General features: G+C 46.0%; 1 protein-coding gene across 7 annotated transcripts in view; it reads right to left on the minus strand.

The window, feature by feature from the left end:
• SLC8A3 (solute carrier family 8 (sodium/calcium exchanger), member 3) overlaps positions 1 to 24754 on the minus strand; it is a 122343-nt gene that overhangs the window by 96999 nt on the left and 590 nt on the right. For 6 of the 7 annotated variants that reach the window (XM_014549166.1, XM_005877951.1, XM_014549165.1 and 3 more), the window contains exon 2: positions 1121 to 2969. In XM_014549166.1, coding sequence (XP_014404652.1) covers positions 1121 to 2907 — 1787 coding nt within the window. In that variant the 5' untranslated portion in view covers positions 2908 to 2969. Of the gene's footprint in view, positions 1 to 1120; positions 2970 to 16056; positions 16076 to 24754 lie in introns of those variants that run through there. The other variant, XM_014549162.1, reaches the window with a different exon arrangement.

Genomic DNA, 24754 nt, shown 5'->3' on the forward strand with positions numbered 1-24754 from the left:
TATATTCCCCCTTTGTTCTTCACACCTTCTCCTGCCACTGCTTATCATTTGTGGACACCACAGGAATTCGGAGGCAAGGTTCTCCTTTCTCATCCCCATCCTTCTTGGCCCCCCTGGAAAGTCTACCCTCCCATAAGCTGCAAATCCTGGGGAAAGTCATTCTGTGTTCTTCTTCACAGCCATCTATCTGAAAGAGGACAGAGGACCCAGCATAAGAAAGTTCAATGGGGAGAGTTACAGAGGCAATAGAAGTGTAATACCCACTGTGTGAGAAGGACTAAATGGGGCCATAACCTGGAAACTATTTCAGGAGAATTCCAGGCTGTGAAAAGAGATGACCACACAGAAGATGTGTTTTCTCCAGCAATTCTTAAAAGGCTTCTCCTTCACTGCTTAGACAGAATTTGGAGCTTAGATCTGTGACTAAAGACAGTGGCTGCTGCCCTGGGAGCTCTGCTCCTCCAACATACATCCAGTACCAAGCCATACTGACTCATCTCACCTAGACTAGGCAAGCCTCATAGAAGAGCCTACAAGCATTTAAACAGATTGCCAAGTTTCAATCAACTTTGCAATTTCCAAATTGAAGGAGAGGTACCTGAAATCTGGTTGTACAATACAACTACAATATGGCACTGGAAAAAAAAACAACACCCAGTGCCACTTGCTTTCTTGAGGATGTCCTGATTGGGCTATCACTGTCTCAGAGTGGAAAGGATTGGCTTCAAAGCTCATAGAAGCTCTTGGCACAAGGAGAGGAGGAAGGAGACACCCGAGTAGTCTCCTAGCTCTCGCTTAATCACAAGAATTCTCCAAAATCTGATATCAGAACTTCTGTCACCCCACACCTCCACCAGCCATCATGCTGTGTTTCAGTAGACAAAATCTGTGTCCTTAGATCCTGCCTCAGGATTCCTTGCCTAGAAACATTTTAAAGTGAGAAAACTGAAGGAGAGTTTGGAAGCAGAAACTGCCAGTAGTGTCTGCTGATCCTGCATACCTGTGATGGAACCAAAGTTTGATGTTAACACAAATCCAAGAAAAATTTTAAAAAGTGATGCAGAAGGATAGAAGGATATGGCAAGGGATAGCAGGGGATAGAATACTGAAAGTTACTTACACAGTTTCATTATTCTTGAACTCCAACTCCCCATATATGTCTTCAAAATCCTCACCACCACCCCTGGCTGTCCCTTCCACTGTCCTAAAGGGAACGATGACTGTGCCCTTGGCACCAGATGTCCGCAGAACCTTGACCTCCATGACACCAATACTCTCACTGATACGAATAGTGTCACATTCAAAAGTGAAGATGCCTGCATGGTCATCATCCAAGATAGTAACTTTGGCCACACAAGGGGACACCAGGACAGCCCTGGAAGGCAAGGGAACACTATTCTGTATTGTTGGAGCCATCCCTTCCTCTGGCTGCTCATTCTCTATGCGGACATTGCTCAACCTCACAAAGAAGTATTCGTCCTCCTCAAAAATGTCATCATCAATGATGCCCACAGAGAACTCCTTCTGGGTCTCTCCTGGCTTCAGAACCAGGGTGCCCTCTGTGAACTCATAGTCAGCCCCTGCATTGGCAGAACCATCCTCTGTTTTGTAGTCCACATACATGGTCTTGGATGTGTCCCCCCCTTTCCTCACCACTGTCAGGAGTATAGCCCCACAGTTCTCCAGGCACTGGTAAGAGCATGGGTCAAAGAAGACCTTGGAGACAAAGTCCTCAGGCTGATCGGCGTGCACCTCACTCATAGCAACGGATTTCTTGGCTTGTTCTGCAGCATGTTTCCTCAGGATATTGCCTGCACCAATCATCATACGGATGGCTTGAATCCGGTAGAAGGCGCGGCTCTTCTGTTGATGGGAAAGAGCATAGTAATTGGCCATCTCTACCAGCTGATCTAACTCCTTCTCTGGATGTTTTTGCTTCAGATCCTTGAGAATCCGGATCATCTCCCTGCGGGACTCATCCACTTCCTTCCCTTCTGGTGGCACCAGATTCCCATCTAGAAAGTGGGAATTCATCATTTTCCCATCCATCTCAATGCTCTTGGAGTGGCCACCCGCTGTCTCTATGATAATTCCTCGGTGTTTATCTGTGCGGTACTTTTTGTGCATGTATTTGTAGAAGAGCAGTCTCTTATCTGCCATCCAGGCCAGAAGGACACACACTGGGAAAAAAAAGAGAGTGAGGAGGCCTTCCCAAACCTGGACCACACCAGGAGAGAAGACTGCCAGGATCATATAGAGCCAGATATAGGCAAAGATGCTCCAAGCAGCAGTGACAAAGAACACTCGCAGGTGCTTGATCTTACGAGTCTCTCCATCAGGGACCACATACACACAGATGGCAATGATGATGAACATGTTGAAGGATGCACTGCCCACGATGGTAGAAGGTCCCAGATCACCAGCAATGAACCCGTGACCACACACCTCAATTAAAGAGAGGAGGATCTCAGGAGCAGAGGAACCCAGAGCCATAAGGGTCAGGTTGGAGACAGTTTCATTCCATACCCGAATCATTGTTGTGCTGGTCTCTCCATTGGGCTTTTTGATAGTCACCTCTTTCTCTTGAGAAGTAATGACTTCAATAGATGCCATGAAGCGGTCAGCGATGATGGATACCCCAAGGAACATGTATATCAGAGCCACAAAATAGACAATGACCCTGGCAATCTTATCCCCAAGGGAAGGGTTCTCCGGGTACCAGATTGGTAAGATGACACCCTCCTTGCAGTCTGATGACTCCCGACAGGACTCATTGTTCTGCCCTGTGCTGGGCACATCCCCTGAGCCACCAGTCTCTGCCCGAAGACCATTCAGGAAGAGCACAAAAGTTATCAGCCCAAAATGGAGGAAGGCAGAGGTGAGAGGCTGCAACCTTAACCACGCCATACATGAGACTTAGCCACTGGCTTCCACTGCAGCACCAACGGTCCTCCTGACAGGCCAGAGACCTAGAAAAGACCAGAGAGGTAGGAAAATGCATGAGGAAAAGGGAGACGGCAATGGCAGATTCCCACCAATAGAAGCTGGTATTTCATCTTGAATAACATATTGCACTAACATATGGGGCAGTCTCTCACTTGGAAAAATACATATCAGTGGGAGACACAAATAGCTGCTTTGTCCTCAGGACCATCTGGTGGAGACTCAGTTGTAGAATGCTTAAAATAGCTGAGAATACTGGTAATGGAAACATAAGTGATGCCATCTTGTCCTGTCTCCCAACCCTACTGTTATCAGTGAGAGTTCTCAAGAATCAACTTAAGCCCAGCTGGTGTTGCTCAGTGGTTGAGAGTCGACCTATGAACCAGGAGTTCACAGTTCGATTCCCAGGGCACATGCCCAAGTTTCGGGCTTGATCCTCAGTAGGAGGCATGCAGGAGGCAGCCGATTAATGATTCTCTCTCATCATTGAAGCTTCTATCTCTCTCTCCCTCTCCTTTCCTCCCTTAAATCAATCAAAATATATTTTTTTAAAGAATCAACTTAAAATAGGCCAAAGATGACCTAAATTTTCATCCCCACTTATACTATTTCTAGGGTTTTCAGTCTTCTTTACCTCAATGTCATCATACTCAAGAATCTTGCATAACATAGGTTTGCAAGAACACATATTGACTTGAACTTATCATGAGCTAACCTCCAAAACAGAACACCTTGTCTATGTGCAATTGAGCCCTCAATGCAAAACTTCTGCAGGCAAGCTGTAATTCTGAGATTGCTTGGAAAATCAAGAGAGTTGATTCTGTAGTGAGTGCTACCTGCAATGTAGCTAAACCAAGGCCCTGTAAGTTCTGCCCAAGACCCAGTCCACAGCAGCCCTTGGCCCTCCAGCAAAACATGCTTATGAAATAGTTTTGGTTTCCAGTTACAGGAAGATGAAGATCAGTCAGCCACTCAAATTCCAAACCAAACCCTGAAAAAGCCACGTGGTAGAAATCACTATTAATAAAACATGCAAGTGGCTCTCAAATAAGTGTTATTAACTGGAGACAAGATTTCGGGGTGAAATGCAGCCTCATCTGCTGGCCTCAAGCTATTAAAAGGTGAATTCAGAAGAATGGAAAGAAACTCCACTGAAACTAAGACTCATCTTTCCACTCATTGCCTCATCCAGGTAGAATGAGAATGCAAATAACCATGCAATAGCTTTAAAAAAACTGCCAATTTTTCCACTTCTGCTACAACCATGTGGGGAACTTCTAGTAATAGAGAAATGCTCATTTGCATCCAGACCTGCTCCTCCTCCTCTGCTGTTTCCCATCTCAGAAAATAGCACCTCCATCCACCCAGTTACTCCTGCTAGTCTGCAAGCCTTCCTCTCTGACCTGTCCCTTATCCAATCCAGCACTAAGTCCTATCAATTCTTCCTTGACCTCTATTACCACCGTCACAGCCCAAGACACCATTACTCCTCACCTGATGAATCTATGCAGCAACTACCAAACTGAATTCACCACTCCAACTCTTGCCATTCTCTAGTCCATTTCCTTATATAGCCACAGTAATCTGTTTTTAAAAAGTAAAAACAAAACAAAAACTTACACTATCACTTCCTTCTTTCCCCCCTTTATCTCCCGCCACTCTTCCTCTTACTGCACTTCAGCAACAATGAACTTCCTATCAGGTTATTTTCCACCTCAGGACCTTTGCACATGACACCATCCATGCATTCCTGACATGACTGTTTCTTCTTTGCATCCCCATTCTTAACAATCCAGATCATAGCTTAATTTGCCTTCTCAAGAAAACTTTCCCTCGCCCCCAAAATGGTCAACTCCCTCTGTTGTGTTCTCTCGTCACATTCTTTACTTTCTTTCACAGCATTTATAAAGCTTTGAAGTTACCTGTATTTTGTGTGAGGTTATATGATTAATGTCTAACTCACCTACTAAACTATGAATGACACAAAGGCAAAGACTATGTCTATTCTGTTTATCATGGTATCCTAATAGTGAGATAGTAGGGTGTTCAGTAAATGTATGTTTTTGGAATAAATCTATGTAGTCACTAAGGAAGCTTACTCAGAGCTATAATTGAATTGTGTCTATCCCCTCCACCCCCCACACATTCATGTGTTGAAGCCTTAAGCCCCAATGTGAATGTACAGTGAGATAGGGCTTTTAAGAGGTAATTAAGGCCCTAACTGGTTTGGCTCAATGGATAGAGCATAGGTCTGTGGACTGAAGGGTCCCAGGTTCGATTCCGGTCAAGGGCATGTACCTTGGTTGCGTGCACATCCCCAGTGGGGAGTGTGCAGGAGGCAGCTGATCGATGTTTCTAACTCCCTATCCCTCTCCCTTCCTCTCTATAAAAAGTCAATAAAATATATTTTTTAAAAAAAGAGGTAATTAAGGTATAATGAGGTCACAGGGTGGGGTCCTACTCTGATAAGATTGGTGACCAAAAAAAAAAAGGGAGGGAGGGATGGAGAGAGGGAGGGAGGGAGGGAGGGAGAGAGAGAGAGAGAGAATATCTACCATGTGAAGACATAGCAAGTGGCCATCTGCAAGCCAGGAAGACGGCTCTTGCCAGAAACGGAATTGGCCAACACCTTGATCTTGGACTCCCAGCCTCCAGAACTGTGAGAAAATTAACTTCTGTTGTTTAAGCCACCCAGTCTATGGTATTTTGTTATGGCAGCCTGAGCAGACTAACACCACTCCAATATTGGCCTTTTTTAAAACCATTTTATGATCTGAATATAGCCATTTGTTTTAGAAACAGAATATACAAATACCATAGACAAATTCTCACTCGATTTTAGAGGTTATATAGGACCTCTTTAAACTCCCAAGGCTTGTACACAAAGAGAAGTTCTCTTAGGACACAGTACGCCTTGGTGCATGCTGTAATCTTGAAGGCCTTCCTCCCAAAGGGCTCTGTGGATTAACTTGGTTTCCTATTCCCCAGAATGGCAGCCAAGTGCTGAGGCCTACATTCCCCATTAGTCCAGGTACTGGGGGTCATCAGAGCAGGTGTTTGGGGCTTTGACCTCACTCCGAAGAGAAAAGGTTACAAGAATGACTGTGGAAGAGCAGAGTGGTTGAAGGTGTTCAGCATCCATATTCAAAAGACTGAAAAAGCTCTCATAATCTGTGATGTACACAGAGACCCCTTCACAGGTTTAACAATCACCCACCCTAGAGAGATATGGATAGAGACAGATCTTGGCACCCTGCCTTGACCTCTGAAAACCCCACACCTCTGATAAGCCCCATGCAGGAGGAGACAGAAGGTGGGCACAGCTGGAGCAGCTCTTTGATCAAGAGCCAACGAGGTGACAGGAGGTGGCAGCTGTGTAGACCAGCCAAACCCAAGAAGGCAGGCTATCCACAGGTTAGGGAAGAAAGCTGGCCTTCTGCAGTCAAAGGACACGGAACATTGAGGTAGTGGAGTTATCCTGATTAACAGGGACAGGGACTCCTGCTTCTCTTACCCAGCAGGAGAATCAAGGAGGATCACAGTCTTTGTTCTCCTCAGTCTTACGGACACCTGTGGCAACAGGTTTCTATGGGAAATGAGCTATCACGTGGTCAGAATCAGAGGCCAGTTTAGAAAGACTTTTCCCTATGAAAACAGATGAGCTGAAGGAAAGGATGAAAGAATACAAGGCAAGAAGGAGGCTAGTAAATGCCTGCACCAAATTTTTGGAATTGAAGGTAGAAAATGACCTGTGAATTCCCAGTTGTTCTTTCCAGCCCTGCCAGGAAATGGTTTTTGCCTGAGGTTTTTGCCAATAGGAGAGGAGCACCTCTGATGAAGCCAATGGCCATTTTTTTGTGCTTCAGACACCAATTGAGAAAGACCCCAACATCCTGGGGGTCCACCCCAGTCCTTAGAAACCCAAATGTTTCTAGAAGGCTCTTCATCACCCCTACGGCATACTCAGGAATAGGACTCAGCTAGAGAACCCTGAGAACCACCCCAAATGATGAAGATATTAATAATAGCAAATAACACTTAAAACTGCCTATTGTGGGATAATGCTAAGTACTTCCTCAGTTCATCTTCATAACAATCCCGTGATGTTAGGACTATTTCTATCCCACTTTAGTTTCAGGAAACTGAGATTTAGTTAAGTCATTTCCTCCAAGTATAAAGCAAGGAAGGGAGAGTCAGAACTCCCACAGAGGGAGACCAAGATGGCGGCATAGGTAAACACCGGAGACTGCTGCCGCAAACAACCACTTCAAAAATACAACTAAAAGACGGAACGGACATCACCCAGAACCACAGGAAGGCTGGCTGAGGAGAGACTCTTCAACTAGAAGGAAAAATAACAGCACACCGAGGCTCAGAGGAGGCGCTAGTTTCAGGAAACTGAGATTTAGTTAAGTCATTTCCTCAAGTATAAAGCAAGGAAGGGAGAGTCAGAACTCCCACAGAGATGGCATGAAATGGTCTGGTTTTCACCACTCCATTTACTAAGATGTCTCACTTTGTTAGAAAATATCCATGACCCCCAATCAGCTTCCAGTCCCCTGTAGACTTAGGAGCAATATGACTGCCCCACACACCCTAACAGGAGAGACTAGCCATTTGGTACACTGGCCTAGTCCCCAGGCTTGCTGCGGCTGTCCTAGTTGTCCAATGCAGTCTCCCACCCAAATATTCTTCCATCAGTTCATGTTGACAAAAATGAACAAAAGCAGGTGATTTGCCAGGCCTGATACTAGAGGCTGGTGGGAAAAATGAAAAATAAGATACCGGGTTTGCCCTCCAGGGTACTATCCAGCAGGGATGGAGAGCTGCACAAACCGGCACTTTTACTATAATAAGTGAAGGCAATGCTGTGAGAACATGAGGAGGGCACGGAGCCAGCCTGGGGAGTCAGGGAGGCATGCTGAAGGAGGTGATCCCTGAAATGAGTCTTCAAGCATAAGTGAGCTTCAGTCAAACAAAACAAAACAAAAAAGTGGGAAGGGTATTCGAGTCAAAGAGAATAGCCTAAGCAAAGACACGAAGACATGGGGAAGCCTGCTGTGTACGTAGGATTACAAGGAGTCCTGTGGGAAGCGGGAGGGGCAGAAGATGAGTGTTCAGAAGACTGGACACGCAGGGAGGGCTCAATTTATGGCGTTGTATATGTCAGGCTGAGAAGATGGGATTGTATCCTAAGGGCAGGGAAAAGCCAATGATAGGATTTTAAACAGGAGAATGACATGGTCTGATTTGTAGTTCAGAAAAAAACAATTCAGCTAAAGGGTTTAAGCATGGCTGTAAGAGGGACAAGACCAGAGCAGGAAGATCAGTTAGAAATCCTTTGGAAATAGAACAGATACAGATGAAGAGGGCGGGCCTAGTGTATGTACAGTCTGCAGATGATGACCCTCTGTCTCCACGTCACATTCCTCTTCCTCAGCTGAATGGAGGCCCCGGCTCAGCCCACAGCCTCTCATCTCTTTCCTGGATTATTTTCCTAACACCCCCTGGGGCCATCTGCAAGGTGTCTGTGTCCTCAGCAGTGGCTCTTGACATCTTTTAATATCACTGGCAAATTTAATTAAAGTCACTGTTCCTCTGCTCTTCCAGATCATTAATAAAACAGTGCCACCAGGCCAGACTGAGCAAGTTCTCCCTCTGCTACGCCCTCCACTTTCTCCAATGGGAACACTGCTCCAGGCCTGTCACCAGCCTGTGTAGAGTCGTCCTGCTCTGCTTCTAAATCTGGGCCCCTACACAGGCATCACAGCCAATTTACATTAAAATATCAGGTGCAGCCAGGCTGCACTGGATCCAATGTGTCACTCGAGTCCAAGAGCACTGCATCTTCGGCACTTCCTCTGCCTGCAGGACATGGGGGTCAGTGCAGAGCCCTCTCTCTCTGTGGCATGCTCCCCCACCCCCACCAGAAACACAGGAACTAAGTTCCCTGCACTTCCAAGAGTCTGCTTAGGCGGTTTGATTGTCACCACTGGAACTTGCATCCAAGGAGGAAAACATAACGATGCTGTTTTTTGTGCCTTATCTCTTTGAATCTTTATAGTAAAGGAAGTACTATTATCATCATGCCTATTTTACAGGCAAGCAAATATGAGCTCGTAAAGATTAATTTGCCCAAGATCACAGTTATTAAGTAGAAAAATAAGCATTTGATTCTGGAAGCCTGACTCCAGAACACGCGGTGTTAACCACTGTGCTGGGTATGTACTTTGGGTTTGGGTACCCCCTTTGAGCAAGGCCCTGGAGAGGGCAGAGGGAGTGTTTCTGGATGTGGAGGCTCTACATACTCCAGGATGGCCTAGAGCAGTGGTAGAGCCCCAAATCTGAAAGTGGGGACGGGGGGGGGGGGGGCGCAGGAAGAACTTTCTTCCCAGCCATGCCTCAGCAAGCTGTGAGACTTTGAAGAGTCTGTGAACCTCTTGGGGCATGAGCTTCCCCATCCAGAAAATTCATGTCGGGTTGGATGATCTCCACAGTTCCATTAAGACAAAGATGCTTTGATTGCAGGCAGCCTGTCTCTCAAAAGGCAAAGAAGGGATGGGACACAGTGGAGTTGGGCCTGAGTAATGTGAGAGCCAGGCACAGACCTGAGACTCCCCAAGAGACCTCAGTGCATAAGAGAGTAAGCTAAGGGAGGGTGGTAGGAAAGAGGAGCCCAAAAGAAAGTCAAGGAGAGCCTACATTCGGGATTTACCAAAAGCTCCTCGGATCGAGTCCATTTTTCGAACAACTACTCTTTGAATGCCCATTTGGGGCCAAGCACTGTGCTGGTGATTGGGAGTACAGCCATGGATGAGCTATACCATATCCCCAACCTTAGAGAGTTTGTCTTCTGAGGGACGGAGACAAGCAAGTAATTACGGGAGTAATGGATTACAATGATGTCATGGGAAGTGATATCTTTTTCTCGTGCTGCTCTGAGCTCTCAGGTTGGTTGCTACACAGCTCCTTCAACCATGTGGTCAGTGGCTGCAATGCAGCATGGCTTTAGGACACAGAATCTTGCCACAGTACATGATACAGTATTTGACTTTTCTTGCTTCTCCGATCTCATGCAACTGTCATACTTTGCCTTCCCTGAAACCCCTCAAACCCTTGTGGCATCCAAACCATATGGCAACTTCATGGAACCCTGCTGACATTTTCCCAGGCACTGCCACCCCAGTGGAAGCCCCCTGAATGGTCCAGGCACCAGAAGGCCTCCTTCTCCTTGTGTTCTGCATGAACCAAGGACTTTTAAAATGACAGCAAAAATCACATCTATTCATTGGGTACCTATTCTATGGCTGGCACTGCGTTAGGCACTTTTATAGCTGTTATTTAATCCCTAAGGACCCCACAATAAGACAGGGAATGTTGTATGTTTTAGAAATGAGGAGTCTTGGGCTCAAAGACAAATAATTCACCAAAGGTCCACTAGCTGAGCGAGGGACACCGCTGGGCTGTGAAACTTGGTATGTCTATTACCAAAGTCTGCTTTTCAACCCCAGGTGGTAAAGGGTCTGGTGGGAGAGAAGGATACGAATCTGGAGCCCTGAGGTCAAGAACCTAGAGTCCCAGAACCTTCTACCTGCCCTGGGAAGCCTTCCCTGACAATGCCCTCTTCCTCCACTTTCCAAATGAGTCATTCACACCCCTGTTCCTCCAGCACTTTGTTCATCACTGAAGCACTTGGCACACTGACCTGAGCTTGCCTGTTTACATGTACATCTTCTACACTCATGTAAATTCCCAGGGGGGATTTCAACTCAATATAGGGAAGCTTTGTTTATTTATACATTTATTTTGGAGGTAGAAGACAAAAAGTGCTCACACTCAGTGGAAATCTACTGATAGGGCTCAGAGGTTGGACCAGAATTCTGATATCCCCTCTGCCTCTAAAAGTCTAGGATTCAAAGCCTTGTTGATTCTATGATTCTTAGGTTTACTTTTACCAGGCTCTGTGGAAGCCAGAGCATTTTGCCTTCTGCAAAGTCCTTAACAGATTTGGGGAGTCACAAACAGTGACTGGGTGGGCCAGAGAAATGGGAAAGGAAGGGCTTTGCCCACTTAAGTTCCACTTCTCCCACTGCTGGATCTACATCTGCGTTCAAGTCATCCCCCAAGGCGGAGGCACTACCAGCAGTAGGGCCACATGCTAGAGAGGTTGTGCTTTAGAATAACTTTGGGCCTCTAAAAAAGACAGACAGCTGGACCCTACTCCAGACCTAAGTTTCAGACTCTCTGGGAGGAGAACCTAGATATTTAGTTTTTTTTTAAAGTTCCTAGTTGAGTACACCCAAAGTGGAGAATCCTGGGAGAGAAGACAAGGAACATAGCCTGACTATGATACAACATTTGCATCTCAGGGATTCCAACCATTAGGGACTTTCTTTGGACCAGGAAAAGGACTCTCGGTGTATCATGAGCTGACTCACAAATGGGTCCTGCAAAGCCTTTCTAGGCACTGAACAAACATCCCATCCTCCAGCACTCTCACTTTCATACCTTGCCAAGGATAGTCAGCATCAACTCCCTACTCACATAAGTGGATTTTCCCGTTGTCTCTTCCTAAACCTGCTGTCTGCTTGGTTTACACTTTCACTAAAGAAATGTAAAAGACCCAGTGCTCCCTAATCTTCACAGGAATATGATGCTACTCATCCATTTTCAGCAAGACATGTTTCTAGTTGTTTTTTTCTTTCAGGGATGATGGCTTAGGTTAACTCGGCCACACTTTTCCTCAGGGCTTCTTTGTTTGCTCATTCATTTTGTTCATTTATTTATTCATGCATGCATTTGCATGAAACCCAGTCTATATGTCACAGGTTGACTTTCACTAAATTACACTGAAAAAATGTACTCTGATTTGCACTCAACTCATTTTTTTTGCACATTCAAAAAATTACCATAAAAATTCCTAGAGGGTAGAAATTTTTATCTGTTTGGTATTTCTGTATCCCCAGTGCCTATATCAGTGCCTGGCATATAGTAGGTGTTCAGTATTTATTTATTGAATGAATAGATACATTGATAAAAGTATGCAAAAATAGAAGGCATAACATCCAGTAATTTTTCCCACTCTTGGCAGTGTTCAAATGGAGCATCCCATCTGTCAGGGATGCTATGAGCAAGGTTTTTCAAATTTTAGTAAGATGAACAAAATATAATTCCCAGTTAGGAACACACTTCACTGGAGAACAGTGACAGAAAACCAAACAATTACAACAAAACAAGGACTAGGTTTGGAAGTATGTGCAGTGCGCCAACAAGCTCAGAGGAAGAAAGCTCTGAGGTTGCCTGAGATTGTCAGGGCCAGTCCATGAACCAGGTAACTTTAGACCTCAGATCTGGAGAATGAACAGGAGTGAACTGGGTAGAAGCCAGTGCATCTCACACAACGGTAACAAAGCCCATGATAAAGAGAATGACAGCCTGGACAAGCAGGGTGGCTGAAGGACAAGGCATTTGAAAAAAGCTGCAAAGGTAAGTGAGGACTAGGTCAGAAAAAGGCCTTGTACGGCCAGCCAAGGAATTGGGGCATCATCTTGGAGACGATCAGGAACCACTGAAAGTTTTTTAATCAGAGGAGGGACAATATCAATGTTTTTTCTTTGGATAGCAGACGTAGAATGATGACAGCATGGACCTTGGGTGGGTGAAGAAAGCAGGGCAAGTCTTGGAGGCAGGAAGACTAGTTCAGAGTCTCTCACGGCCTTTGAGAGAGACGTGATCAGAACCTAAGCAGAGGCAGGGAGTGCAGGCCTGCTGAGGAAGGAGTGGATTTAAGAGCTCTTTCAAAAGTAGAATCAATACATGTTGGAGACCAATTGAAAACAGATGATGATGGTGAAAGAGGGATGAAGAGGCATAACAAGGACCAAACTGTATCAGGCACCTTCATCATTGCAATGGGCCTGCAAAGTTCCTCCTGATTCAGGGATCTCCAGGCCCAAAGAAATGGAAGCTGAAGGAATCAACACAAAACCATTGAACTTAGATACATGTTTAGCTTCAGGAATGTCCTGTGACTGTGAGATCAATGAGGCCAGTGAGAGTTCCGGGCGCTCCAGGGAGACAACAGGAAGGCCCTGGACTTCAAGCAAGGTACCAGTCTCATCACCGTAACTATTTATTGATTCAACAGTCCAGACGATGATAAGCTCTGGAGATGCAGTGATGAAGCAGGTCTGGTCTCTGCGGTGGGGAAGTGCAGAGAAAAGTACACAAGATCAGTATCTAAATGTGGGTTCTGGGAGTCATGAACACTGACTGAGAGCATCATGGAGGTGGATTTCTCATGTCTATTTCAAAGGAGAACACAGTTTCGCAGAGAAGAAAATGAACGCATGGGAGGTACTGCCCCTATGAAATACTGCTACCTAAAAAAAGAAAGAGTATTTTTTAATCCTCACCTGAGGACATGTTATTATTGGTTTTAGAGAGAGAGGAAGGGAGAGAGAGACATCCATGTGAGAGAGAAACAGCGATCAGTTGCTTCCTATAGGCACCCCAACTGAGGATGGAACCCGAAACCTAGGTATGTGCCCTCTCGGAAAATCAAGCCCACACCCTTTTGGTGTACAGGACGATGCTCCAACCAACCGAGCCACCTGGACAGAACTAGAAAGTATTTTTAAAAGCTCCAAAATATTGAGATGAACTCAAGTCCTAGAGTGACTACAAGAAAGCCTGATTCTGCCTACGGATTTGTTTGTTGAGCACTTGCTATGCGCCCATCACAGTTGTAGGCTCCTTGAGGATCATTTCTGCCTAGATGTGCTCCCAGATTTACGAGTGCCAAATGTGTGACCCACTCTGTTCTAGCTGCCGGAGACTCATATTATACCTCACATCTAGACTAATACAATAGCTGCCCGTCTTGCCCCATCTCTTACAGTCTACTTGCCACAAAACAGCCAAAAATGTCTTTTAAAAATGTAAATCAAATAGATCACGCCATTCGTTGCAACTTCTCCTGCAGAAACTCCCACCCCCTTACTGACTCCTAACCTACGGCCCTTAACTCCTGCCACTCCAATGGAGGTGGAGTTCTCTAAGTTTCTAGAACACACCAAGCAAGCACCTGCCCTAGGACCTTGGCATTTACTGTTCCCTCTGCTTGGAATACCCTTACCAGAAAGATCGCCGTAGATCACCTTTTAAGTTTCATTCAGGTCTCAGGCACCCCTTTCTCAGAGGCTCCCCCCCCCGCCCCCCGCCTTATCTAAAGGTGATCCTGTCCCTGCTCCCCAACACTGTCAACACTTTTCATTTTCTTTAGAGCAAATATCACTTGCTGAAATCATCACTGTTTTTACCTGTCCACTTGTTTATCACAGAATATAAACTCTATGATAGCAGGAAACATGTCACTTTTGCTGACCACAATATGAGTGGAGCCCGGCAGGGTGAATGTCGGTACTTGTCGAACGGATCAATGTTAAGTCTGCAGGATTAAGTGTGGACAGATGCACCTGTGAGGAGAGACTTCAAACTAGCTGGGAGAGGTCAATGGTGAAAGCCAGACCTCAGACAGCAGGCAGTTTTGTTCATTCAGAAAAACAACAGGACCACATAGTCTGTGGGCGGCAATTGTGAGGCTGTTTCTAAACTCAATTCCTTCCTCCACCATAGCCCTCTCATTGGCCCTTATTCTCCACAGTGTGTGGCATAATGACAACCCACATTTATAGTGCATCGTTAATTCAATAAATATTAAGCAATGCTATGTGCCAACCGTTTACAAAGGCCTTCTCACTCACATGATCTCATTTAATCCTCTTGTAAGGATATTCATACAGATGAAGAAACCGTAGCTCAGTTAATTGCCAAGAGTCTCCATGCCAACAAATAATGGAGCCAGAACCAAACTTTGGTCCCCTGGCTGCCAGAGGTCTCCTTCCACCAGGCCTAAAGCAGTGTCATGTCAGCAAGGACCAGGAGCAATCACCCCCTGCCACTACAAGGAAATCAGGTTGTGTCAGGGGAGTGAGGAACCCACGGCAACCTGAGGGGGCACTGCTCCTGCCCTTGCCTGTTCCCCAGAGGGAAGCACCTGGGCCCTAGCTCTTGGGGTCACCCACACAGAGAGTGCCAACATCCTTCTGCCCTGTTACCCACCCATCAGGAGGAAGCTGGAGATTAGCTGCCTTTATATACCTTTTCCTCAGCTCATTCTCCAGGAGCCTGCTTTATCTTAATGCCATTTAATTTCTCTTAATTTTTAGGTGTTGAAATACAGAATTAACTGATATCATTGCCTGAATGGAGAACAAATGGATGCTGGCAAGCAGTCAAAGTCATCTCTCTGAACCATGGCTAGGGCATTTTCTGGTACAATCAACTATGAGGGTTTTCTGGGTCCCCCTTTCATAAGAGGGGATAGGAGCAGATGCCTGGGGTTCTCAGCAGATCTGCCACTGACTTTGCTGCTGTGCTCACTCCCCACTCTTCTAATGATTCTCCTGGAAGTTGACACCCTGATTAATTCCTTCTGAGAGGCTGGAAGCACTGGCTCAGGATGACCCTTCCAGCCGGTGGGCTGCGCCCCTGGAAAGCTATTGAGCAGAGTGGTTCCACACTGACCCTCGACAGAGTCTACATGGCTCTAAATGCATCCTTCCTGGATGGAAAAGGAATGGCAGAAGCTCAGGAGTAGAGGCAGAACTGGCTGGAGCCTTTGGGGGCCTAGAGCACCACTAGGCATTCTGGGAATGCCCTGGAGTGTTGCAGTGGGAGGTGACTCCACATGGAAGTGCCAACCTAGGGACATCAGGGCACTCAGCCAGCTCTGGGTCCCTCACTGGCCAGATATCCAGACAGTCAAGGTGGCTGGCCATGTTGACCACTAGAGATCCAATGTGACAACAGATAAACTGGGGGCTTCAAATTGCAGGTAGAAGGTACTGTTGGCACTAAAAGTATTCTTAGCCCGAGGCAATCCACAGGATGTAGAACAAGACTCACAATACAGAACTGTCAGGCCAGGGAGGTAGCTTAAAAGTCAACACATCCAACATAACCTCTTTGATGGATAAGGAATGCAAGGCCCAGAGAGCATAAGTGAGTCTTGCCTATGATTGTCAGGAGAGATAAGGACTAAAACATAACCTTCTCACCACCAGTTCAGCACTGTTTCCATGTTGCCTGTTGCTCGCTTGATTTTTTTACTCCACCACCGGCCTTTAAAAAAAAAATGGCATAGACATCCCCTCCTTAACCTTGTTTCACCTGCTTCAAAAGTGAGTTAGGAGAGAGAGAACCAAGATGGCAGTGTAGGTAAACACCTGTACTCGCCGCCTCCCACAACCACATCAAAATTACAACTAAAATACAAAACAAGCATCATCCAGAACTGCTGGATATCTGGCTGAATGGAAGTCCTACTAGAGAAGTAAAGAAGAAAGCACACTGACACTGGTAGGAGGCTCAGAGGTGTGGAACAGGCTGGTCTGGGCACCCACATGTGCCGCTTTTTTAATCGGGAGGGAGATCATCTCTGCAGAGGCCACCCAGCAGAGGAAGGGGTCCCAGCCCCACACCAGACCCCCAGCCCAGGGTCCCAGAGCTGGGAAGAGAAGTCCCTATGGGCAGTGAGAACTACGGGCTATAAAAACCAGTGCGGATTAGGGCTCAGTGACATAGAGGCTGCTGGAGACCCAGCTGCTTCTCTTAAAAGGCCGGCACCACAAACTGAACTTACAAGGTCCTGCTTCCTCTGAGCTCCAGTTCGAGGTGAGGCAATGGGGGACCCAGACACATACGAGGAGAAACTGGACTGTCTGGTATGGGGGCAGGAATTCAGGGGCGGCTTTCTCCCAGAGGTGCGCGCAGCAGTCATTGGTCCTATGCTGGGACCTTCCAGGTCACAGGGCTGACTGGCAGCCATTTCTGTTTGCTCCACCCTGGTGATTCCCTGAGACCCCACCCCATCCAATTTACAACCCCACCCAAGCTGCTTATAGTGGCTGCTCAGGCTAAAACCTGTCAAATAAGCTGCAGCTGGGACAGAGAGCCCAAACCTATCAATAAAAGGCCCAAGACCCAGCACCAGCACCAGCCTGCCTTGCTTCACAGCTGGGCCTCATCTGGGCACTTCCAAACCTAATACAAAGAGGAGGAATATGCAGATCTCTCTGTAGCTCCTGCTGGGTGGCCCCAGGCAGTGGCTGACTTTACACCTCCCTGGTGACCCAAAAGCCAGTGTACCTAGTGGTCAGTGTCAGATCATACCAGATTACAACTCTAAACTTCCATAAGCGACACACTCAAGGGGCAGACTCAGTCAGCACCAAAGCCCCACTAAAGCAAGGCCTGCTCCATAGGGGTGTCTCCTCCACAGCAGCTCTCCCACTGTAGTCGCGGCTGGTCCTCACAGCCAATTGGCCTGGAGGTCAATTCTTCCCAATGACACCAATAGCAATCAAGTCTCAACTACAACAAGACTGTGCACACAGCCCCCAAAGGGGTGCACCTAGAGTGTCCACCTCAGGTGACTGGGGAGGCTGAACCACTGGGCCCTATAGGACACCTACTATACAAGGCCACTCTATCAACTCAAGGAGACATAGCAGCTCTACCCAATACATAGAAACAAACACAGGGAAGCGGCCAAAATGCGGAGACAAAGAAACACATCACAAATGAAAGAAATGGAAGAAAGCAAACTCCTGGATATAGAGTTCAAAACTGTGGTTATAAGGTTACTCAAGAACCTTCTAGAAACCTCCAAGGGACTTAGTGAGACTTTCAAGGATTTTAGTGAGAATGCCAAAAAAAATGGAAAAGGACCAGTCATAAACTAAGCATACACTGACCGAAATAAAGAATAATATACAGGGATTCAAGCAGCAGTTGCCAACCGGTGGTCCACAGACCACTGCTGGTCTGTGAGGTCCAAAAGGTTGGCAACCACTGGACTAAAGGATCCAAGAATCAAATCAACGATTTGAAATATGAGGAAGCAAAAAATACCCAACCAGAAGAGCAAAAAGAAAAATGAATCCAAAAATATGAAGATAGCATAAGGAGCCTTTGGGACAACTTCAAGCATACCAACATCTGAATTATGGGGGTGCCAGAAGAAGAGAAAAAGCAAGATATTGAAAACCTATTTGAAGAAATAATGACAGAAAACTTCCCCTACCTGGTGAAGAAATAGATGTACAAGTTCAGGAAGCACAGGGCACCCCAAACAAGAGGAACCCAAAGAGGACCACACCAAGCCACATTATAATTAAAATGCCAAGGGCTAAAGACAAAGAGAGAATCTTAAAAGCAGCAAGAGAAAAGCAGTTAGTACCTACAAGGGAGGATCCCTATGACTGTTAGCTGATTTCTCAACAAAAACTATGCAGGCCAGAAGGGAGTGGCAAGAAATATTCAAAGTGATGAACAGCAAGGACCTATAACCAAGATTATGCTACTCAGCAAAGCTATCATTTAGAATTGAAGGTCAGATAAAGAGCTTCACAGACAAGAAAAAGCTAAAGGAGTTCATTGCCACCAAACCAGTATTATATAAAATGCTAAAGGGTATTCTTTAAGAAGAGGAAGAATAAGAAAAAAAGATAAAAAATATGAACAACAAAATGACAACAAATACATACCTATCAACAATTGAATCTAAAAATCAAATGAATAAGAAATCTAATGAACAGAATAAACTGGTGAATGGAATAGAATCAGAGGCATGGAAATGGAACAGACTGACGATTCTCAGGGGGAAGGGGGATGGTGGAGCAGGAAGAAATTAAATAAAGAATACATACCTATCAACAATTGAATCTAAAAATCAAATGAATAAGAAATCTAATGAACAGAATAAACTGGTGAATGGAATAGAATCAGAGGCATGGAAATGGAACAGACTGACGATTCTCAGGGGGAAGGGGGATGGTGGAGCAGGAAGAAATTAAATAAAGACCTTATATGCATGTATGCATTACCTAGGGACACAGACAATAGGGTGGCGAAGGCCTGGGGTGGGGCGGGAACCAGGTGGAGGGGAGCTATGGGGGGAAAAAGAAGGACATTTGTAATCTCAGCAATAAAGATTTTTTAAAAAAGTGAGGCAGGTTACTACTCATTTATTTACTCCTTTATTTTCCAGTGAATACCCACTGTGTTTCAGGTATGACTGCAACAGGGAGTAGGAGAAAGAAAAAGCACTTGGAGGTGGGGTGAGCCACAAGCAACAAAACAACAACAAATAACCTCCTCCCCCACATCTCAATAGGTATAAGGACCACGTGAAAAACAGATGCTGTGTTATCAAAATTCAGAGGAAGGAACTGCTTTTGCATGAAGCCTCCCCATCAGGAAGAACCATTTGAGTTGGGCAGTAACGAGCAGGTAGGTTCTCAGTGAAAGGTACACCATGAACAAAGCACAGAAGGAAAAAGGCCAAGTTTATCGAGGTGCCCACATGGAAAATGTAAAATATGAGACCAGACACGGAGTGATGAACCACGCCACAGAGGGCCTTGAATACGAGCAGTTGGGACTGCTGCAAATATTGGGAGGCCCTTCAAGGGTTTTTGTTTTTTGTTTGTTTTTTGCTGGAAAATGACAAGCCTAGAAGGGCGTTTTAGGAGAGGAATCCTGTAACAGGCGTGAAAATGAATTGGAGGGGGAGGTTGAAGTTGGGAAGATGTCAGAAAACTATTTTTATAGTATAATAGCAACTACTTAATACAGGTGTGGTAAGGATTGAATGGGGAAAATCAATGTGAAGCATTTTGCAACAGAGTAGCTGCCAGGTGGTACACACACACAGATGCTGGCTGCTTTAATAATAATAATTGCTATTATTATCATTATTCTGTAGGAAGTCATCAAATCTGTACTCAGGTTATAGTAGGATGGATAGAGTGGTGGGGGGGGGGATGGACTTAACAGACATTAGCAATACTTGGGGGACAAGGGAGAGGAGTCAACGAAAATCTTGGGGGTTTTGAGCCAGTGTGACTGGAAGTTGGCTGGTGCCATCAGTGGAAAGTGGGAAGTCAGGAGGAGCAGCACCTTAAAACAAAGATAGTGTCCGTTTAGCAAGAATTCAACTTGAGGAGCTGACAGGATAGCCTCTTGGAGACCCTGTGCAAGTGGCTGGAAACAAGACTCACTGGGATTGGAGAGCTGGAGTCACAGACCGGAACTATCCGCACTGGAGTAACAGTACAAAACATTGCAGGAGATGCCGAGGGCTAACGGAAAAGGGGAAACCTGGGGGGAAGGAGAGAATATATTGACGAAGTGGAAGAGGGACCACCTAGAGCAGTGGTTCTCAACCTTCCTAATGCCGCGACCCTTTAATACAGTTCCTCATGTTGTGATGGCCCCCAACCATAAAATTATTTTCATTGCTACTTCATAACTGTAATCTTGCTACTGTTATGAATCGTAATGTAAATATCTGATATGCAGGATGTATTTTCATTGTTACAAATTGAACATAATTAAAGCATAGTGATTAATCACAAAAACAATATGTAATTATATATGTGTTTTCTGATGGTCTTTGGCGACCCCTGTGAAAGGGTCATTTGACCCCCAAAGGGGTCGCGACTCACAGGTTGAGAACCGCTGACCTAGAGAATTATTGGGACCCAGAGAAGCCAAGAGGGGAAAGTTTTAAGAGCTAATGGTCAATCTTATCTGATGGGGATGGGAAGGGGGTAGATTAGATAAATAGATGATTGATAGATAAATAGATAAATAGATAGATAGGTAATCAGGACAAAATTATTATGTTTTGGAGAATAAGAAGTCCTTGGTGGATGAGAGTTGGCCAGAGGTGGAGAAAAGTGGGAAAACAAGGGGCTAAATGAATGAATGAGTTAGTGGTGAGAAAATAAAGACAGGTGATTACTCTAAAATTGCAAGAGTTTTTTGTAAGTAAGATGGGAAAAGAGCATGATGGGAGGGATGGAATTAGACAAGTGATGTTCATTTTAGGATGGGGTTTGATGGCAGGGCCGGGGTGGATCCTGGGTACTATGCAGACGGGGAAGGGAGACTAGTGACAGGGAAGGATGAGGAACAAAGTGGGGAGATCAGGGAGCAAAGGAAGAACATCAACCAAGCTCACACTGTTTGGCTTCATTCTGTAGGATGGACACAGCAGTGCGTGACTTTGAGGTCCTCCCCTCTCAAGTGACTTGGAAACTACCACGTGAAAGCCAGGGCAGGATTATGGTTTCCAGTCCCACTTCCAGATCCAGTCCCCCACATGGCCTATTGTTCTTGCATACAACCAGAAAAGCACTATTTATCATTCCAAATATCGCTGTCATCCATGCTACTTGGCTCATTCCAAATTACACCCAGGACGAAATAGAGCTGTTTTCTTATAACTGACTCTGTGTACCATATCTGAATACCCTTGATACTGGAATTAGCCTTTATTCACTCTTCATATTACCAAAACATAGGCATACACATACATTTGTGATTCTTCCTATCTAGATGTCTTTGCTCAGTAGTCTCTATGTATCTACATACTTCTTACCCTTCCAGACTCCTTCTTGGGGCCTTCCCCAGCCCCCAGAGATCTCTTAACTTTGGGGGTTCTCCTTGCAGCCCAGTAGGCCAGGAAGTATGTTTTACACCTGCTGGAGCCACTTTTTCTTTCCCCAGATGTGACCTGCCCAGTGTTGGGCTTAGAGTGCCCATTCAAAAAACAGACCACCAAACATAAACCAATCTCATTAAAAATAGTGGAACTTCTCTCCAGGTCCATCCATGCTGTTACAAATGGTATGAGTTCTTCCTTTTTATAGCTGCATACTATTCCGTTGTATAAATGTACCACAGCTTTTTTAATACATTCATCTGCTGATGGGCACTTGCATATATAATCCATGGACACAGACAATAAGGTGGTGAAAGCCTGGGGTGGTAGAACTTCTTTCTAGAAGGGCAGCTCTGCTTTGTATGCTAAAACAGAAAGAGGAATCCCCTACCCTCCTTCACAGGCCACCAGGACAATGACACACTACAGGCTTCTACCACAGCCTCCTAACGCCCTGCCTCCCTCTCTCTCCCTACATCCCAGTCTCCACATACTATCTAAAATACAAATTGGGCCCTGCACTTCAATACCCCAAACCTTCCTAAGCCCCCAAAGGAAATTCAGTGGAAATCCTTAACATGGGAGTACCAGCCCTTCGAAGTTTGGCCCCTGGAGCTTCTCAAAATTCATCTCCCCGAATTTTAGCCTCTGGCTTCTGTCATTTGGAAGAGCTCTCATCCAATACTGATCCCTTCCCTCATAACACTTTCTCCCCCACCTCACCCCCTCCATATTTTCACCAAAGCCAACTCATACCCATCCTTTCTTTCTGAGATTTAGTTGTCCCTAGAAAGTCCTCTGTAAGGCACATAGAGAGGTGATCCTCCTATATGCTTCCATTGTGCCCAGGATTTACCCTCCACTAAAAGGAATCATTTTGTATGGATGGCCATTGCCTGTTCACTGCTGAAGTGAATGTGTGTTTATGAGGAAAGGAACCATTCTATTTTCTTTGCCTCTGTACCCAGCAAATTCCTGGCTGAGTAGGTTGTTGTTGAATATTTATTGAATAACTGATTCAATAAGTAAATGAATGCTTTTTCTTTTGGAGTCCAATGTATTTCTGAACCTCACCCAATATATGAACCTCTAGACCAGTGATGGCGAACCTTTTGAGCTCGGCGTGTCAGCATTTTGAAAAACCCTAACTTAACTCTGGTGCTGTGTCACATATAGAAATTTTTTGATATTTGCAACCATAGTAAAACAAAGACTTATATTTTTGATATTTATTTTATATATTTAAATGCCATTTAACAAAGAAAAATCAACCAAAAAAATGAGTTCACATGTCACCTCTGACACGTGTCATAGGTTCGCCATCACTGCTCTAGACAAAGCAACCAGACTTGAGTGAAAAGGGAGTTATCTTCCCTTCTTATCTGACCTTGGTAGCGTGAAGAGAAGCCAAGATGTGTGACACAGTCCCCCAAGTCCAGACTGTGGGCAATTCAGACCACGGAACAATGCCCATGATGACCATCCATGGACAATACCAGCAACTGTGCCCAGAGACCATATAAGGAACCGCCTTGCACAAAGACAGGGCAGAATGAGGGTAAGAGGACACTGCCTGGGCTTCAGGTCTCAGCCCAAGGAGCAGCCTGGGGGAAGGGAATGTTTTTACGGGGTCAGTTTGATGACCCTCTTCTCCCTTCTCTGACCAGAAGGCTGTGGAGGGCAGTGCAAGAGATGCCAAAGTGGAGCTCAGAGGAGCATGAGCAGAGAGGAGATGGAACTCCTCCCTCCAAGTCTGCTTATTTAACATAACAATATTGAGCAACTACTCTACGGTGGGCACAGTGCTAGGCCCTGGGGATACTATGTGAGTAAATTCACCAGCTGTCTTTCCTCCCTTCCTGCAGCTTACAATCTAAAGGTGTAACTGGCATTATTCAATCACATTCATAGATTTAATGTACATCTTTAAGTTACTTCAAAATAACTGGTTCAGGTTATGGGCATATAAAATAAGGGGATCTGGCCCAAAGAAGGCCTGGCAGGCTTCCTGGAGGAAGTAACCAATGGAGTAAGAGCTGAGGGGTGAACAGGAGGACATTAGACACCCAGGGGGGTTGGAGTGCAGGAGAAGAAACAGCCTTCCCATCTTCACTCAGTTCAAGAACCACTTCAACCAAGTTCAGTTCTGTAGGTCCCATCTGCCGCTCCTCAACCCACATCTATATTCTATTTAAAGAAAAATGAGGCTGTCCTGTGGACTTTTGTGGGGGACTGCCCATAGGGAGTGCAGATTGCAGTGAGGGGCTGGGGGACCCGCCCCACGCCTAGTCAGCCAAGCTCTGACCACCCACCATCCTCATTTGAAGAGCTGCAAGGCATGAAGGGACAAGTTCCTCTCCAACTGGGATCCAGTGCGGCAGGCGGAAGGAAGGGCCAGCGAGAGGCCAAGTGCCCAGACGGAGTGAACTGACCCCTATTTCAGGAAGAGCATGGCGCAGCAGCTATATTTGAAAATCGAGGTAAACAAGAGCTCGGCTCGAGTGGATGGGGCACAACAGCTGTGGGAGATTAATCACATGGGGCTGTAAGTCACCAGGTCGCCAGAGGCCCCAGGCTTCCCTCTCGGTGCCCCAGCAGTAGGCCAGCTGAGCTCCTCTCACCCACCCCCAACTCCCTCCTCTTGGGTGTTTCCTGACCACCCAGGAGCCCCACGCCTTGCTCCCAGCTGCGGCCTGCGTTTCTGGAAAAAAAAAAAAAAAAGGTCACTAATTTCAATCCTTCTGCCCAGGAGACAGACCACCAAACCTTCTGGGTTTGCTTTTTAATCGCCAGAATGGAGAGAAATAGGGGGAGGGAGGAACCAGGAGGGTAGCGAACGGGTAAATTTATGGCACTGCATTAAAGGCGTGTGTTCTGTTTAACCACACTCAAGCCCTCCACGGTTAAAAATAAAACACGGTGAATAGAGACGAAAAGCTTCTTTTCCCCCCGGATTAAATGGCTTTCTTTATGTCCTCCAATGGCTCCGGTACTCAAGGCAGGTCAGGCAGGGTCTGCAGGAGCAGCTCTAGCTTCTGAATGAGGGCCTGTGGCTGTGTGTGTGTGTGTGTGTGTGTAAAATGTAGGGACGGGGGTGTTGGAGGGGTAGTTACATACTTCGCTTCTCTCCACCTGGCCCGGGACCGCCCAGACCACCGCTGCCTGGAGAGCACGGAACCGGAGACCCTCCTTCTCCCCGCCCCTAGGCCGCCGCGGGCGGGTGCGCTGGGGTTGCAG

Source organism: Myotis brandtii, unplaced genomic scaffold (genome assembly GCF_000412655.1).
Source record: "Myotis brandtii unplaced genomic scaffold, ASM41265v1 scaffold536, whole genome shotgun sequence".
Taxonomy (NCBI): domain Eukaryota; kingdom Metazoa; phylum Chordata; class Mammalia; order Chiroptera; family Vespertilionidae; genus Myotis; species Myotis brandtii.